A 19,310-nucleotide genomic window follows, 5' to 3' on the forward strand; every position below is an offset into this window, starting at 1 on the left:
CTATTTCATGCATACTGAGTTTTTTACACTGTTAAAGAGTTGGATTCCCATGCTAAACATGGACAAAGTTTCAAAAATTAAGTTGTACGTTTGAAGGAGTATTTCTGTTCCAAAAATACTCCTTCCGGTTTGTCACAAGTTTTGGAAAGTTTTTTTCGAGTATGGCTCTGTGTGACGTTAGATGGAGCGGAATTTCCTTATTTGGGTCCTGAGGGCACGTCCTGTATAGCAGAGCACTCAGAGCACAACAGGCATTCACTGATCAGAGCGAGAGCGTAGCGAAAAGTCACAAAAGGAGTGTATTTTTGGTTGCCAGGGCAAGACAACCCTGCACAGATTACAAAAAAAAAAAAAAGCATTAAGGGACCAGTGGATGGAGTTTATTTTTACAGAGCATCAACGGAGTTGTGCAAGTGTTTGTGTTTGTTCCTTCCCTGTATTTCGAAGATGCTTGTTTTAAACACAAGGCCCAGTTTGACGACGGATTTGCGTATCGTTTTTTTCTTAAGGAAGATGCAATCCAAACGAAAAAGGGTCACGATCGTGTGTTGGAACCGCAGGCGGTGAGTAAAACTGCTTCAAATATCTCTGCCTCCTTGTTAGTGCATCCCCTCTCATGCCGAGACCCGGGTTCGAGCCCCGCTCGTAGCGAGTCGTTGCTGCTGCTGCTCTCGTTCAGTTTCAGCCTCTGGATCTGATTCTGGATCATAAATATACGCTGAATCTGACTGTTAGCCATGGTTTGTATTGGACGATGGTTTTTTCCTCAAGCTAATGTCACAGCTTCCAAACGCTTTCAAGCCTACTGGCGCTTGTGATTCTTTAGCTCCGCCCACACATCACGCCTCGAGCGGCTCGTGTTTTTCCGGGATAAATCGGTACTGACTATCTTTCTCTTATGAATATAATAAAACTAAAGACTTTTTGGAGTTATGAAGGATGCAGTACTACTCTATAGGTACTCAAGATTAACAGGATATTGAGTGAAAAACGAGCATTTCACCCCCCCTTTAACCAAAGTACACTGAACACTTTAGTTGCTGAAACACTGTTTCTCAGTTTGACATGCCATCCCTGAGTCTTTCTGCTCCTAAACTGTTCACAGTTTCACAGTTTATCTGCCAAGAGACACATCATCATGAGCTATAATTCACCATTAGTCCGGCTGAATTAACTTTATTCACGACATTTACATCATCATCTGCATAATATTTTACACTGAAATATTTGACAAATTTATCTACAGAATTCATATGAAAAAGATAGTTAACCAGGTAGAGTGAGTGTGTGATCTTACCCTGTTTTGTAAAGAGCATCTGTGATTATTTCAAGTACGGCAGGAAACAATGTCATATCACACTCACCACTTCAACCATGGGAGGTCATTAATAAAAAGTTAGCTAAGGAAGCGAAGGGTCTGTGTGTATGTGTGTGTGTGTGTGTGTGTCAAGAAACATCTGTCCGAAACAGAAATCATTATGGATTTATTGCTCTGCATCCTGAAAAGCTAAGCTCAGCATTGGTTTGTCCTATCTTGGTTCCTTTAAAGCTGAGGGAAAATCTATTTCTATCCGAGATTACACAGTTGCTCTCTGTTCCTGTCATGGGATGGAATTTGGGCCAAGATCACGGACACACCAAAACTCAATAAATGAATTATTCCTGTATGGTGCTAGCAATGCTTGATTTACCTCTAAGAACAGATCGAACACTCTCTCTTTCTTCGTCACACACACACACAAATATTACTAATAATATCTCCTTTGAAGAAACCTGCCATTTCAGACCACAAGAATGAGTTACAGTAAATTTACAATTAATCGTTAAACTCATAATTTTCTGAATTGTCCAGTTGTGATTACTTGTACCCAATAAAGCCTGTATCATATTTGATACAGAAATTACAAAGGCCCCTTAAATGTAAACATGATCAATACTTTGCTGAAAACCCTTCTGTCATCTTATTGATATGTTATACTTTTCAGTAAGTAAAAAACCTTTTACTATGATTATGAAAACGTCCCCCTTTTAGGTCATGGTATATGTGTCTTTTTGCTGTGAAATCTTCATTGTTTTTAAACAATAGAATAGCTTATTCTGCGAGTAATAACTCAAGATGAACACTTACTTGACTGAAGTAGCTAAAATATCAAATATGATACATAAGGGTTTTGGAGAATATTGATTTGTATATTTCTAAATAGTCATTGTACTGCATTGCATTATATGTGTCCCCCCCACAATATAACCTACAGAGCTTTGATAATAAAACTTAGCATTAGAATATCATTTTACTTTGACATATTAATGGGAGATATAGAGTGACATCTTATATTTGCATGCATTTTAAGTAGTTTGCTACAGGGTTGAACAGTTATTGACAACATTACTAAGATAAAACGCACTAAGTTAGCTGTCAGTCAGTCGAGTACCACAAAAGTAAAAGTGAAGAGACTAGGAAATGCTCTGAAATTAAAGCTGGCATCACACTTGACTTGAGTCCCGCCTATCAGCTGGCAAAGAGCACTCAAGCTAGAGCCAAGAGGGGATGCCAAGCCTCTGGCAGTCTGTCAACGTTCTTCTCTCATTACACACAGCATGTCATGTTGAGCATTCGTTTAAAAGACAATCATGATCTTAACTTAATCAAAACTGATCAGGTCTGAATTTGAAAAAAAAAAAAAAAAGGTTAATTTCCATGATGAATTAGATTTCAACTTTGGTGGCACTGTTATAAGATACATCCTGTGAGTCATTGAGACATTAAAGCTGATTTTAACAGAGAAGGAAAGTCTATCTGGTTAACTGACCATCACCTGAGAGGCCACTCTATTGTCCCAAAACTCCAGTTTGTCACAGGATCCCAGTGCTCAGCTCACAATATGGCTTCAGACTTTAGAAAGAGCTAGAGCTCATCGTTGGTCCCTGGCCCTCATTCTTCTACAAGAGCAACTACACAAAGACTTGACAAATATTTGCTGCTTAAAAGTCTAAATCAGAATTTTTATATATGTTTTTTTATAATTTATCAATTTGAATATTTTTTCTTTATAAGTATTAGTGACAACAAAAATTTTTTGCAAAACTTTTTTCCCCAAAAGGTTATTAAAATAATTAAATCTGTACAATCTGTCATTTTCTAGTGCTATTTTGAGTTACATTTTCTTTAAATTTTATAAATCTTAAATGTTATTTTTTAACAAAGAGGAATTAAAGAATAAAAAAAATGCTTATTGTCAGTTTGTGCATTATTAATTTATAAAGTAATAGCGTATGATATATACTATACTGTGTTTGTGTGTGTGTGTGTGTGTGTGTATAAATATATATTAATCTTAGGAAAATCTGACAAAATTGATCATAGTTTATGATTATTTACATTTTAATAGATTATTTCAGCTGCTTTCTCCACGGACAAATGCAGAAGTATATGAAATGATTCTGAATTACCTCAGCATCCATTGCTTTTTCCTGAAGAGATGAATCCTAGTTCTCCTAGTATTTTTCCAGTGCTCAAAAGTTTAAAGTGCCTTCAGTTCCCAGTTTTGTCCTGGCATGACGGAAACTCAGACCAGCATGAAGACACATAAAGTGTGATCCACTTCACATTCGGTCCTCTTCAATCCAACTCTTTTTTCCTTTCTCACTCTTCTTCTCTATCTCATGTTTCCATCCTTTGTTCTCATTAATTTATTTCAGTTTAAGCACCACCACTAAACTCGGCTCATGGTCTGCTCCAAGATGCTGAATGATTCATGGAGGGGCAGCAAGAGAAGATCTCATTCAGCGCCTCTCCTTAGACGCCGGTGCCCCACCATGTGTAACACAAGGCTGTGGAAACCTGAGCAAACACCCTGCTCCCTCCTCTACTATCTGTCTTCTTCTGCACAAAATTACATTGTTGGGGTCTAGTTACTGATCTTTGATTAGGTGGATCTGTTTTCTGCTAATTACTACCCACTCTCCAACACCAGGCTCGTGGCTCATAGCCCATTTGGTTTAAAACTGCCTCTATATTTTATTTTTACAAACTGATAGGTGTGTAATCGCTCTGCCTGCTGGGACGGTCAGCTGAGGCTCTGATGGAACCTGAGTCAGTAGATGTTTACTTCATTACTGTAAAGCTGTGGAAGTAGTAGCCTTTCTCAGGTAATGTACAGGTTCAGTTAGCCCACTTTCTTCACTCATGTTATCTTCAATTTCTGCTTTCATGTCTTGAGATATACATTTCAATTAATCAGCTGACTCTAAAGGAAATCATGCAATTGTCAATGTCACTGTGTAAACACTGTCTAGTTCGTGAATGATTTTTTCAGTGAACCGGTTGAACCAGTTCGAACTGAGTTAACTGATAAAATGGCATGAGTTTATAGATAATTTGAATGATGAATGTTGTCAGATTGCTAAGATGTAAAAAATTACTGGTTTATGAACCGTTTTAACTGGTTCGCAGAAATTAACATCTAAAAGAATGTTTGCAATTTTCAGATATTACAGTGTTTCTCAGTCGCTTTGGTACATTTCTCGAATCAAACTCACAATTTGCAAAACAGTAAGTGGATTTCTCAAAACAATTTGTACAAATAGCAAAACACCATGGATCTCCTGCAAAAGCCAGTCTCTTACTCAGAATCCTTAGTTCATCTCTCAAAAATAAATATCTGTGTCAATGAACATGTCAATGCCATCAGAATGACAAGTCCTTGTGTCATTGTGTACGGATAAGACAGTCAAATTGTTTAGTCATGTTGTCAATATAACAGTTTACTCTGGAGGGATGTTCTGATGGAAACTATAGCAACATTTTGAATGACAGATACTGTATTGAACAGTATGTCATTTGCTTATGTATGCCATATATCCATTTCAAAAGTACACATTTACACATTACTGTATGTGGGGTATTGACTGAAAGAGACTGGATTGAATTCCCAGTTACACTTTTCCTAGTGGTCTGGCCAAAAAAAAAAAAAACTTTACAATGTCATTGTGATATAGAAAAGGAAAAAGAAATATGGGCACAAAGATGAAAATAAGTCCATTTTCAGAATTTGTAACTCTTGTGTTGTCCTTTGTCTATACAGTATAAGCTTTTCAACTGAAGATTCATGAGATGAACCTTTGAGCTATTTCAGAGAAATGGTTTATCATTGGTTTATCATCTACTTTCTGTTCATCAGTAAATATTCACTTGCACAATTCATGCCAAATTGACAAAAAGTCTAATAATAATGTGTAAAAAAAGAAAAGAAAAAGTGTGCTTTGCAGTTTATGACAACTAGATTAACCATTTTGCATTTAATGACTTATACGATGAACTAAAGACTAGATGTTTTGAGGGGTAAGACTATTGCACAGAAAACTATATAATACACTTTGAGCAACATGACATTAGCAACTGATAATGTACGAAACAACAGAAAATTGTACATAATCATTTGCATGGATGGACCAAAGCATTTGCAACTTGTTCAAAGAAATGAGAAACTGCTTTTTTGATGTGAGAATTGAACAGGTAGTTTTGAGAATTTCAATTCTGATCTGAGAAATGTACCAAAGTGTCTGAGAAAAACTGTAATCAGATTTCCATTTCATGTGTGATATGTACCATGCGCTTGAGGTAAATCATATTTACTTATGCTCACATATTTACATACGCTTACACATTCACAACACTTAAATGTCGCCCTTCCTTGGGAATTCCAAATCAACAAGATTCTTATCAGTTACGAAGCCTGACTCGCTATAATAATTTGTCCTTCATCTCTTCCACACATATCATCACTTATCTACTACTTTTTGTCTTAAGAAAAAGTAAATAAATAAATAAATAAAATTAGTAGTTTCTGTGTCAATATAGCACCACCAGCTGCAAAACTAATTCCTGCTTGTTTTCAAACATGTTTCCTGATCATTTCCCATTGGGCAGGCCAATAAATAGTCCTGCCCCAAAACTCACATCATTGGTTGAACTAAGGTTGCTGTGCTGACGAGATTGGTGCCATACACAGTGTTTGCTATTTTCAATTCATAATTTTTGTTCAGAGTTTTACACAAACCTTGACTTTGCAGTTCACACGATTCCAAAGGTGAACTTCCAAAGGTATACCATCCCACAATCTTTGTCTGGATACTAATAACTAAGCTTTTGACAAAGCCTAGTTTCAGATTTGTTGATTTCCTTTAAGATAATAAAGGAATTAATAAAAAAAAAAAAGAATATATGCTGTGAAAACACAAACAAATAAACAAAATCGCTGTAAAAATAAAGTTCTGAAATATACGACAGTGTAAAATGATCAATGGAATCAAAGCACAGCTCAGAGATCGGAAATTCCACAGCAAAAAATTGGCCACGATAATATTCATAGCCCTAATTACTGTCCCCGACTACACCTTTAATCTAATTTATAGGTTAGTGGTGCAAGGCGATACAGTGATGAAACAGATGCTCTTCAGATAAAAAGATAGATAGATATAGATAGATAGATAGATAGATAGATAGATCATCCAGTACAGGTTAAGGTCTACAGCTAATTTCCAGTGTTAAGAAATTAACTGCAAACTCTCTCCAGAGCATAAGCGTTACTATGGACAGTAGGTAGATCTTACCTTAGAGTTCAGGCAGTTCATGTTTTGATGAGAGCAAGACAAAATTTGCATGATGTTTGGTTTGTTTCAATTGGGAGTCCCAAGAGAGAATGGGGCAGTGCCAGTGGCACAGAGAGTATAGCGTCCTGTGTGCATTGGTGTCCAGCATAAAAAAAGACAAGGTTCAGGAAGAGTTGAAGTGGGACACTGCTTATTATGGCTGTATCCCCTGGATTTATGGACTTCCCACTATGAAACATGCTCTACATGGGCTGTCGTAGTGTACTAATTTTTTTTTTCTTTTCTTTTTTTTATTGAGACTGGCCTCATTCCCAGATGCTCAAGGCAGACTATACAGTGTTGTGATCTAAATATAGTGTGTTTATTTTTCTTTTTAGTTATTTATTTTTGCAAAAGTCAAATGAAGTAATTTAAAATCAGTATTCCCTCAATGTACTAAAATGTGTAAACGATTACTATTGCGTTCCCTCAATTTACAAGGTCTGATTTACAAGGTCAAGGACTGATTTACAAGGTCTTACAGGTTTGGAACGACATGAGGGTGAGTAATTAATGACATCATTTTCATTTTGGGGTGAACTAACCCTTTAACAATAACATTGTTAATAAATAATAAATAGCATGATGTCATTTGAGAGATCAGTCCAGTCAACTGGTTTCTTTCCTGATGCTTTAAGTAGCATGTTAGTTTTAGAAAAGTGCCTACATCCAAAGAAGCCTAAATGTGCTGAGTTTGGTGCTGGATGTGAGTCTCAAGGACATGATGACGTTTCCAGAAAAGAAAAAAACAGCCAGTCATATATTTCTTTAACTACTGTATCGTAATGTATTTTAAAGGTGCAGTTTTTAGTTGCAATATTCACAGTAACCATGATCATTCAGTAGCATTCAGGTGGTCAGAAACACTGGCCCTCAGAGACAACTGCTCAATGTAAAATAAAACCGCTTAAATGTCTTATTGAGTGTATGTGATTTTGAACATACATTTAAAGTTTTATTTTAACTCTGTGTAAACTTTAGTAATAAATAAATAACTAAGTGCACATTTATTCCTGATAAATATATTTACATTTTATAATTCTAGCTCAATTCTCTGCCTTTCCTCTGAGCATAAGAGCCCCAAAGTAGAAAGACCAGGCCATGGAGATTCCTGCTGAGCCACAGGACCACAGCATCTGTGAAAATCTCTGAGCCTTGACACTCATGAGAGGTGGGTTGATGAGCTCTCACTGTCAACACAGAATTCAGCAGCAGAAAACCTGACAATGGAAAGAATATTGACATTAAACATAATAAAACAGCTTTAAAATTATGTTATAACTCGAAACACCTTGATGGAGCACTCATATACAGGCACATACACTACCATTCAAAAGTTTGGGCTCAGTAATATTTTTAAAGGGGTTATATGATGCGATTTAAATTTTTCCTTTCTCTTTGGACTGTTACAAGCTCTTGGTTCATAAAGAAGATCTGTAAAGTTGCAAAGACTAAAGTCTCAAATCCAAACAGATATTCTTTATAAAAGTTAAAGGGATAGTTCACCCAAAAATGAAGATTTGATGTTTATCTACTTACCCACAGGGCATTCAAGATGTAGGTGACACTGTTTCTTCAGTAGAACACAAACTAAACCAAATTAAACCCTGCGGCTTGTGATGATACAATGATGTGTAAAGACAAAAAAGTAAAAAAAACAATCGGTCTGTCCAAGAAACTGAACAGTATTTCAGTATTTCTCTCAAATGTACCATTGACACTCTATCTACAATCTCAGTTAGGAGTCTCAATGGTCCATTTGAGAGATAGGTGGTGGTAATGCACTTATAAGTCTGCATCCGCTGTAAAGCAAGAAGAAGAAGCCTCCTCACGCACCTGTTTGAGAACGCACTCAGGAGGATCTGCTTAGGAGAGTTTGCACACTGCGTGAAACAGAGGGGAAAAAACTATATAAGTACTGTTCAGTTTCTTGACTGATAATTTTGTGTCTTTACACATCAGTGTATCATCACGAGCCACAGGGTTTAATTTGGTTTTGTTTGTGTATGTTTTTTTAGTTTTGTTGTTTGTTTTAGCCATGATTCCTATTCACTCAAGTGATAAACTGCAACGGTTTCATTTAGAAATCTTAGTTTGTATTCTACTGAAGAAACAAATTCACCTACTGTACATCTTGGATGCCCTGGGAGTAAGCAGATACAAATCTAATTTTCATTTTTGAGTGAACTATCCCTTTAAGAGTCAACCACGCCTACTTAAAACAGCTCGTTCTAACACACCCCCACGTCTAAGTCACAATGTGGGAAGATTTGCATAACATCGCCCTAATGTTCACGCAAAGAAAGAAGGCATATTTTTTCATTTTCGCTTTTGCCGCCATCAACATGTCGTGGAGACGCTGTTTGTTTCGTTTGTGAAAGCGAAACTACTTTGTTTGGTCTTCGAAAAGAGGACACAACTAGAAATCAGTGGTTAAGTTGTATTTACAATACAGTTCCAGAACAGTTCAACCCACATATTCAGATGTGTGCAGCGCATTTTACGGAGGACGAGGACTGTTTTCCAAACTGCAATAAGTGAAGCAGATCAACATGCAGAGTTGTCAGTAGAGATGTACTGTAAGATGTCACTGTGGTGAGATGATCGATATATAATTATTTCCACAGTTCAGTACATGTGGTACCTAGGAGGAGGAGGTTTAGGCCTCAGCACAATCAAGGCCAAACCATGAGCCTGACCTGCATGGTGATCGGGGTCTTGCCCAAGAATGACCACTTTTACCTGTCAAAATATGATATGTAGTCTATTGAAATCCACAGATCTTTTATACCTCTTCCTTTTTTAGAATATTAAAGAACTTACATCTTGAATTGTGTACAATGTTGTGCCAAAAAACACATGCTCAGGGCTTGGATAAACAGTAAAGTATTTCCTCTCCATTGTAACAAAAGACATTAGCTGAAAAAAGAAAAAACAGGAAAAAATTTTTTTTTTACTTCATCTTTTCATTGTTATTTTGATTATGTCTCAAACTGAGTTTCACTTACTTTTGTAAAATAAGGTTTCGTAAATTCCATCCCGATTTTACTTCGCCAGCTTTCACCAACGGGTAGAGGTATATTTCAACTGGTCAGTCGTGTCAGTGGGGCACATCTGTTCTGCTCTATCTGATGCAGCTGTTCCTCACTGAGCGGCATGTTCTCAGCACTCACTTGCTCTTTGCAGGATGCATAGTCATTTAAGCAAAGAAATTATAGGAATAGCACACACTTATTAGATACAGGACTGTTCATGAAATGAACAGGAAATGCAGGAAAGGTTTGAATATATTCTTTTTTCAATAATTACCTAAAATAGTCAGATAAATGCAGAGTTTACTGAACTCATTCAGACACTTAACCTACCTTTAGACATTTGTAAATTAAGAAAAACTGTGTACACAGTACTGGCTGTTGTTTCTCAGAGTCAGACCCTTTCACAAATACTGCTGTATCACCGTTATGCTGCCATTTCATGCAAATGCAAGTTTGTTCAACCATTTGCAAGACAAACTCTAAAACATGTTTCCTTAACCATGACTCTTAACTGTTAACAAATAAAATTTCAAATCAGGTGGTATTTCCTTCTCATTTTTATATCATTTTTTTTTAGCTACAGCTATTATTTTAAAAAGAAAAATGTAAACTTTGACATTCATAACATATTAACATTACAAGGGGAAGGCATTGCATGGTACAGAGAAGTTTAACTTCACTGTCCAGGACAATATTCAAAGGCCCCCTTCCACACGAATGCCATGTGAAACATAAACATGGCACCTGGTGGCCGAGGCTGGTACCGCATTATAACGTTAGACAGAATTTTTGCTTCCTTCAGATAATTTTTTTTCCAACACACTATTTTGTATATTTGCATGTATTTACATACTTTAAAGTCATCCTGCAACTCCCGTAGTATTGTTCATTAGCTTCCTGGTTGACAACTACTTCCTTAGTTATTTTATGCCACTTCTGTGGTGCTCAACTCATCTAACTTATTTAACTTTTCTGTTTGGACATAGAATTAGAAGGTTGATGTGTGTGTATACCCTTACAAAAAAGAAGTTTATTCAAGTGTGCTATTAGTTTACTTCTTTTAAACTAAAAATAGGAAAGTAAGCATTAAGTTTACTTTTTATGTACTTCTCAGAAATGGGCTTTATGTACTCAGAAATATACTTAAAATGACATTTAAGTATACTTGATTTATGCTTACAAAAATTCTAAATATATTGGAGCTATACTCCTAGAATCCATGTTTTAATTATTATACTGTAGAGGGCGCTAGTACACATCTTCTGCACCGAATTTCCAAAAAAACACAAGTGAAGAATAAAATAAACTACAGATACTAACACATGTAATCTAACAAGATCATTTGATATGAAACAGCATCAAAACTGTAACGTTATGGAATAAAATGTCGACCAATGAAGAGGTAATAATTACAGTCAAGATTTAGACCATCTACATTTTGACAATCATTCTGAATCCAATTCTTACTCTTTTTTTAGCTTTTTGTTCAAAATGTTATTTCTTTATTTTTTATGAAACTTACCCACATTAAAGTGTTTAAAAAAAGAATGCATGAAGCTACAGTAGAATAAAATGTATTTGTTTACAAACAGATACCCTGTTCTTTCTTTGGATGTTTTGTATGTTCAGATATTCATATAACAAAATATATAAAATTCAAGCCTAAATAGGGACATAGTAGTATACTTAAAAGTATACATTTCTATACTAGAAAGTGGGCTAATTTAGTCCCAAGGAGTATTGAAACAGTACACTTAGAAGGATACTACTAGAACACTTCTATTTGTATACTTGCTACATAAAGTATACTTAAAAATATACTTGAACTTTACCTAAGTATACTTAGTAAAATAAACTTGAAGTATACTATTTTTACTAGTGGTAAGGGTACCAATGAATCTGAATTAAAAAAGAGTGCTTACAATGAATTCATTCGAAAGATGATGTGGGTAAACAAATTCTAAAAATTTCTTGTTTATGAAAACCAGTTATTTCCCCTTATCTCAGCATCTCTAATACTTCTATCTAACAAATGTTTCTTATGGAAATGAATACGATTTTATGAAATAATTCCTTCTCTTCCTTTTATCACTGCGTATCTTGTTTAGGGATGACATGATGCCTTGTGGGTTGTACTCTGGAGGACTGTGTGTTTGCTTGAGGCCAAGCCTACTTTCTTAGTTTACCATCCTTCAGATTGTGTTGATGTAGTCAGAGACGCATGCCAGTCTAACACGTTCTATAGCTGAGAACACTTTTTTTGGTTTAGCGTTCCATCATAGCAGAGTGAAATGAGTGCATTGAAAAGATCATTGCAAATGGCTTACAAACGCAGGAAAGACAGCAATATCAGGTAATAAATGTGTTTTGTATTTACTCATAAAATTGTTGTGGCTAATAAGAATGATTTACACCTGTGCTGGTTTACTTTAAGTTTACTTGAAAACCGAAGCCTTGAAATGTCAGACAAATGACAGTTTTAAATTATGTTTAGTTTGTGAAATGTAAAACCGACTACAATATTGTTTCAGATTTGCATTGTAAACAGTACAAAAGCTAAAGTCTATATATTTGTTTAGTTTTGTGACATCCCAGACAGATGATAAAAGTGTCCTTACTGTTCATGAGGAGCAGCCCGGGAAAGATGAGCCTATCGATGAAGGAGTTTGCAGCAAGAACAGAAGCTCTGGAATGTCAGGTTGGCATCTATATCCAACATCTACATTTGTAGATGAATGTGCAATTAGAACATTCTCTTTATTCCAGGATAGAGTAGAATGTTCAATTAAATTCTAAAACAGTGATTAAGGTCAGACTTGTGGTGTAATGAATGCATGTCGTTTAAGGACTTTAGGAGGTGCAGGTTAGATTAGAATGCTAAAAAAAAAATCTTGTTAAAAAAATAACATTATGTATCCTCATGTATGCTACTGAATACTATTAAAGAGAGCATAAGGCTTTTCTGTCTATAGAGCATAACAAAAAGTACAGTAAGTACAGTAGACACAAATATGCAAACAGAAAGACTAATGAATTATAGTTTTGAGGCTTTTTTGCATATTCCATCTTTATTGCAGTCAGAATTATTAATTGTAGTTCCAGATACTCTGTCAGCAGAATTTAAATTCCTCACAGGATTGACATTATGCTTTTTGCTGAATAGGTACAAGCTCAGAAGAATTCACAGCCCTTGTCATAATTCATTTCTGCATGGCTCAGTCTTAAGGAGATAACTCTAATGTCTATTTGGTGATTTGTGCTTAGCTTGTATACAATATCCTCTCATCATTCAATAAATATGAATTTCTTCAGAATCCTTTACTGTGGAAGAAGCAATTGAGGCTGTCGGTTTCGGACGGTTTCAGTGGAAACTCTCAATGCTAACAGGAGTTGCGTGGGTAAGACATTCTGCATTATACTGTAGTATTTTAAATACAATTGATGGTTACTGAACAAATATCATCAGTTTGTTCAGCTCATTCGGTTTGCTTAAAAGCTTTTTACTGTTTACTGAAAATTGTTTCATATTTGCATGCTTAAGATGGCCGATTCTATGGAAATGATGCTCCTTAGTATTGTAACTCCTCAACTGCGCTGTGAGTGGAGGCTCTCGAGCTGGAAAGTGGCATTCATAACAGCGGTCGGTATATTCACTGTTGAACATGTTTAAACACCTAATGGGGTTACATTTGGTTATAGCTTTCTGAAAAGGTGTAGTGTGTAGTGTTGTGAAGACTTTTATAATATTTGAATTTAATCTTTTGAATTTTAAATGTGTTGTTGAAATTTCGTACCTTGCCAGATAGTGTTCATTGGAATGATGGTCAGCTCCTCACTTTGGGGGAACATTTCAGATAAATATGGCCGAAAAGTGGTATGTTTGGTTTAAATCTATCACAAGTGAAATGAGTAAATAAATAATGTCAACAGTAGCATTCTTTATAAGAACATAAAGCAGTCATTGTTGCCTCACTGACAGCCTCGCCATCTCCATCTCCATCTTTTAGAGTTTAATACTGTGCCTGCTGTGGACATTGCACTATGGGCTTCTCAGTGCTTTCACACCTGTTTACAGCTGGATCTTAGTCTTGCGATGCCTTGTGGGATTTGGCTTAGGAGGAGCCCCTCAGTCGTGAGTTTTTCCATCAATGAGCAATGAATGAAGTGGGGTTTATTGCAAACTCATAATTCACATTCAGCTGAACAACACTCAGAATGTGAAGTCTTCTTTATGGAACTTTTTATTAATTTTCTAGATATTAAGTTCTAATTAATGTCTACATGTTTTGGACACTGCTTTTACATCTTTTACATGAATTTGACAAAAAAAAATGTAACTGACATATTTTCCTCAGAAATCATTAAACCTGTTCAGTTGCTCACTACTACAAATAACTTCCCAAGTCATTTAATCTGTAATCAGTTTAATTAAAAGAATGCTTTTATTCAACTAGGACACATTGATACAAATCCCAGAATGTTACTAAATGTATATTTTAAATAAACACTGTTTTTTAAACTTTATATTCATCATAGAATCCTAAAAGAAAATGTATCACAGTTTCTACAAAAATATTAAGTGTTTTCAACAAGTTTCTCTAGCAACAAATCAGAATATATAAAGGATTTGTGAAGCATCGTGGTTTTTTGATAAAATTTCATTCATTCCCTTACAGAGTGACATTATATACTGAATTCCTCCCGATAAAATCCAGAGGGATATCTATAATCCTGTTAGGGGTAATTCAGATGACTGTTTATTCAACTATAACCCATATTTTTTTTTTAATGCAATTATATTATACATTTGACATTTTACATTCTTCTGTTTTAATTTTACAATCTTCTGTGCTAATAGGTGTTCTGGGCCCTGGGTGCTGTGTTTGAAGTGTTACTGGCTATGGTGGTCATGCCCACATTAGGCTGGAAATGGCTGCTAGCTTTCTCCACCTTTCCTCTTGTTATCTTTGCTGCCTTCTGCTGTGTATGTATGGCTGTGACAATGTTTAAACTCTTACTGGACACAAGGCTCATGTTCAGGGGCCTTAAATTACAATACAGTTCATTAGGGATGCATGATATATCGGCCACCATATAGATATCGGCCTATAAATGTAAATTTTTCTGTCATCGTCGTAAAACCGATAAGAGAATTTGGCCGATATCTTAGAGACGATAAATAATCCATTATTTCTGGCAGAGACACTTCAGATGTGCACTGTTCACCATGATGATTTTTAATTGCTTGAAACATCATTGGAAACACTTAGAAAATGAAAATACAGTGAACTGCAATATGTGCGGTCAAGTCTGTCATATAATAATGAGATTATTAGCTACTGTAAAATAATGTAACGGAATCTTTGTTCATCAGTTTGCTTGTGCATTTACAGTCTTTTGTGTAATTGTACATTGTAATATTGTGATTATTTTATGCATATAAATCAGATTTTTCTCATATAGAATGCGTTTGGTTAAGCTATAGCCTATGGAGGGATAATAGAGTGCTTCAGTTTGCTGGTGATCATCTTTAGCTCAGTGCACACAGCTCAAACAGCAGCTTACAACAATGACTATGATTGAGATTGTCATATATATAACATTTTAATGAGAACACTATTATAATAAAACGTTATGAATTAGTTTGATTTGGTTTCCGTGATTCAGCGCATTGTTGCATGAAGTGCCAAGAGCGCATGCACAACAGAAGTTACACATTCTGATTAGCACGTCACTTAGTTCGACTTCACGTGTGCATTTGGTATTTTTGTACTTATATAAGTTGTAATATTATATTTATGTTGTATAAATATCTGAATATATGATGCGTTTTCCTGTGTTAAATAAGATGGCAGCACTTCAGTTTACCGGTTTTCATTTAGCTCTTCAGCTTCAACATTTTCATCAGGCTCTCGATAATTATGTCAAAATGTGGATTAAGATTTATCGGCCAACATATTGGTTATCAGCTTTCATATTTAAATAATTATCAGTTATCAGTATCGGCCAAAACTTCCATATCGGTGCATCCCTAGAATTCCTATGGATTCTACTGTGTGATTATGAATTGTGCATATTTGTCATGTAGTGGTTACCAGAAAGTGCTAGATTTGATGTACTGAGGGGCAGAGAAGACAAGGCCCTGGACACTTTGAAATACATAGCAGCAGATAATGGGAGTTCTATGCCTACTGGAAGACTTATAGCCAACACTCAGGTATGTGGGGCTAACAGTCCCAAAATTTCCTACTCACACATTATTGAAGAATTTCAAATTTGGGGTTTTCATGTTTATTTTGTAAAGTCTAGTTGCATTTGATTTGTGTTTATGTATTTTAGACTGAGCGCGGAAGAATTAGAGATCTTTTTATTCCAGAATACCGCAAAACAACACTTTTGGTCTGGATTATCTGGTATGTTCAAAATGTCAAATCCTTGCATATAAAACTTAAAAATGTATATATAAAACTAAAAAAATCTACTTTGTTTGTTTTGTGAACACAGGTTTTGTAATGCTTTTTCATATTATGGTATTGTGCTGCTGACCACTGAAATGTTCCAAGCAGGATCTGCGTGTAGTGGTGAGTGGTTTGTAAAGTGTGTTGTCTGACCAAGCTCATCATAAAATGCACACAAACTTGAGATGCATCGAAGCGCTAGGGGGAACGATGTACCCACGTTGCCAGACTACCAAATCCCTGCCTAGTGTGTATCCAAAGAGCACAGCTTAGGACGAGAAGACTGAAGCGGCTGGAGTTAGTGGCAAATCTAAGCCATAGAACTTTGCAAAAGTGAAAGGCGTGGACCACCCCGCAGCATTGCAGATGTCCAGCATGAACACATCTGCCAGAAAGGCCTTGGAGGCTGTCATACCCCGTGTAGAGTGAGCCTTGGCTCCCTACAGCGGGGGAAGACCAGAGGACTAATAGGTGGCGTTGATAGTCTCAACTATCCAATGACTAATAGTCTGCTTAGAAGCAGGAAAGCCCCTCTTGGGGGGACCGTAGCATACAAGCAATTGGTCTGTTTCTCTCCACAGGGAAGCTCTGTGGATGTATGCGTCCAGGACTCGAACTGGACACATATAATTTAGCTTCTCTTGGTCGGGCTCCCGAAAGGGAGGAGGACAGAAGGCCTGCAGCACTACAGGTTGTTGTGTGACAGAGGGAACCTTAGGAACATATCCCGCTCGAGGGTATATGAACACTTTGGTCATGCCAGGTGCAAATCAAGATAGGTAGGGGCCACTGAGACGGCCTGTAAATCTCCTACTCTCCTCAGAGAGGTAATAGCCAAAAGAAAGGCAGTTTTAAGGGTCAGATGTCTGTCTGAAATATCTTGAATCGGCTCGAATGGAGTTTTGCAAACAGCCTCTAACACCACAACCAAGTCCCAGGGGGGAATACGGGACCGTACTGGAGGTCTCAGCCTCAGCGCACTGCGGAGGAAATGTGTAAAAAAGGGGTGTCTTCCCAAAGACTGACTATCAAGAGGGACATGGTAGGCCGCAATGGCCGCCACATAAACCTTCAGCGTGGAGTGGGTCAACCCTGCAGAGAGCCTGGCTTGTAGAAACTCCAGAATTATACCAACTGGGCAGTTAGCTGGGTCAAGCTGGTGGTTTCTGCACCATGAGGTGAAGAGTTTCCACCTCAGGGCATACAGTTTCCTTGTTGAGGGAGCTCTGGCTTGGAGGATGGTCTCAACAACCTCGGGCTGAGAGACCGGATGCTATGAGTTGTGCCCCCTCAGGGGCCACACCAACAGCTTCCACATCTCTGGCCAAGGGTGAATTATCGTGCCTTGCGCCTGAGTGAGTAGGTCTGTCCTGATCTGGTTCTGCGAACCATACTCGGCCCGGCCAGTACGGGGATACTAACAACAAACGGACCCCATGCTGGCGTACTCTCGCCAGAACTCCCGGGAGCAGAGTAATAGGGGGAAAGACATACAGACGAAGCCTTGGCCAGGTCGGTCCCATAGTGTCCAGTCCCAGAGAAGCTTGATGAACTAGAGAGAACCAAAGGGGACATTGTGATGTCTCTTGAGTCGCAAAGAGATCTTCACAATCTTGGACAAATTTACTGTCACTTTTGATTACTGACCCCAAACTTCCGAAGAGTAGTGTGCAATTTTCTTTTCAAATCTTTAATTTCCCATAAACAGATGAAGTGAATTTGTGAATTTTAATAAAAATGTGTCTTATTCCAGCTACTGATAACTCAAATATGGAACCTCAGTGCAGTTTGGAGTGTAATTATCTGACTTTTAATGATTATATGGACCTTCTGTGGACTACCTTAGCAGAATTTCCAGGTGACATAAAGTCATTCTCTCCTCTCATGTTGCTGTTTTTAGTTAATCAACCTAAATCCAAACATTTTTATATGAGCTACATATATACAAAAAATAGGCAACTGTGTGATTTGTGTCTTGATGTCAGAACAGGTATTCTGGTCAGCCTGTGGATGATTGATCGAATTGGCCGGAAAAAAAGCATGGCAATTTGTTTCTTATTGTTCTCTGTATCTATTTTGCCATTGTATGTCTGCACACATAGGTACATTCATAAAAAAACCTGTACAGATTCAAATAAGTATGCAAAAATAACCGTTGTAATTGCAAAAGTAAGAAAATATATTTTTAAGCCACTGTAAATGACATAACATATTTATATTTTACTTTACAATTTCCAGGACAGTTCTCACAGTCTTTATTTTCATTGCTCGAGCCTGTATAACAGGGGGCTGGCAGGTTGCATATGTTTATACACCTGAGGTGAGGCTTCCTTGCAAAGTGGCGCAGTGTGATTCCGTCAATCCCAATATAATTTTCATTAAAACTGTCGTGGCCTCCTCAGGTTTTCCCTACAGCAACCAGAGCTATTGGTATTGGTACAGGGAGCGGGATGGCTCGTGTTGGAGCTCTCATCACACCATTTATTGCTCAGGTAAAGCCTCCGGCTTCATAAGAAGAGAAAGGTGTATTGAACATGTATTTATGCTTTCCTGTGTGTGTGTGTGTGTGTGTGTGTGTGTGTGTGTGTTTGTGTCTGTATCCCCTCAGGTCCTTCTGAAGTCATCAGTTTACCTGACTGTCTCTGTGTATTTAATATGTTGCTTGCTGGGCACAGTGGCATCCTTGGTATTGCCCACTGAAACAACAGGGCGGAGCCTCCAGGAATCAACGCAAAGCACCATGGAACAAAAAAACATGGACATGCCACATGACTCTGAGATGGCCGAATCCTCCAGCAACACATGTCCTTAACAGCACATGGAAAACTGTTAATATCTTTGTTAATATTATGCTTATAAAATATTGTAATTCATTTTATTGATAAGCTGTTTATGATGCCAAGCACTTGTCAAACTATTTTGTTGGGTCTTTCAGTTACACAATTGTTGATTTCTCTCTTTTGTGATGTTTTGTTTGTCAGTGCAAGAAACTGAACAGTATTTCAGTTTTTTTCTCAAATGGACTATTGTCACTCTATCTACAATCTCAGTTAGGAGTCTCAATGGTCCATTTGAGAGATAGGTGGTGGTAATGCACTTATAAGTCTGCATCCGCTGAAAGCAAGAAGAAGCGCACCTGCTTGAGAACGCACTCAGGAGGATTTGC

At 37.0% G+C, this 19,310-nt stretch overlaps 1 protein-coding gene and 1 pseudogene across 1 annotated transcript; one reads left to right on the forward strand and one right to left on the reverse strand.

Moving 5' to 3' along the window:
- Window positions 1-7,214: 7,214 nt before the first annotated feature.
- Window positions 7,215-9,809, reverse strand: LOC128014977 (uracil-DNA glycosylase-like; annotated as a pseudogene).
- A 1,817-nt stretch (window positions 9,810-11,626) lies between these two features.
- Window positions 11,627-18,965, forward strand: LOC128014978 (synaptic vesicle 2-related protein-like). The gene is made up of 16 exons (XM_052598753.1): window positions 11,627-11,635; window positions 12,282-12,384; window positions 12,999-13,084; window positions 13,228-13,326; window positions 13,489-13,560; window positions 13,694-13,818; window positions 14,363-14,426; window positions 14,545-14,670; window positions 15,775-15,903; window positions 16,026-16,099; window positions 16,191-16,267; window positions 17,898-18,002; window positions 18,135-18,246; window positions 18,383-18,464; window positions 18,547-18,636; window positions 18,753-18,965. Exons 1-16 carry the CDS (start codon window positions 11,627-11,629, stop codon window positions 18,954-18,956), a joined length of 1,557 nt encoding a protein of 518 aa, XP_052454713.1. The 3' UTR covers window positions 18,957-18,965.
- Window positions 18,966-19,310: the final 345 nt, after the last annotated feature.

The sequence above is a fragment of the Carassius gibelio genome, chromosome A5, assembly GCF_023724105.1.
Source record: "Carassius gibelio isolate Cgi1373 ecotype wild population from Czech Republic chromosome A5, carGib1.2-hapl.c, whole genome shotgun sequence".
In the NCBI taxonomy this organism is placed as follows: domain Eukaryota; kingdom Metazoa; phylum Chordata; class Actinopteri; order Cypriniformes; family Cyprinidae; genus Carassius; species Carassius gibelio.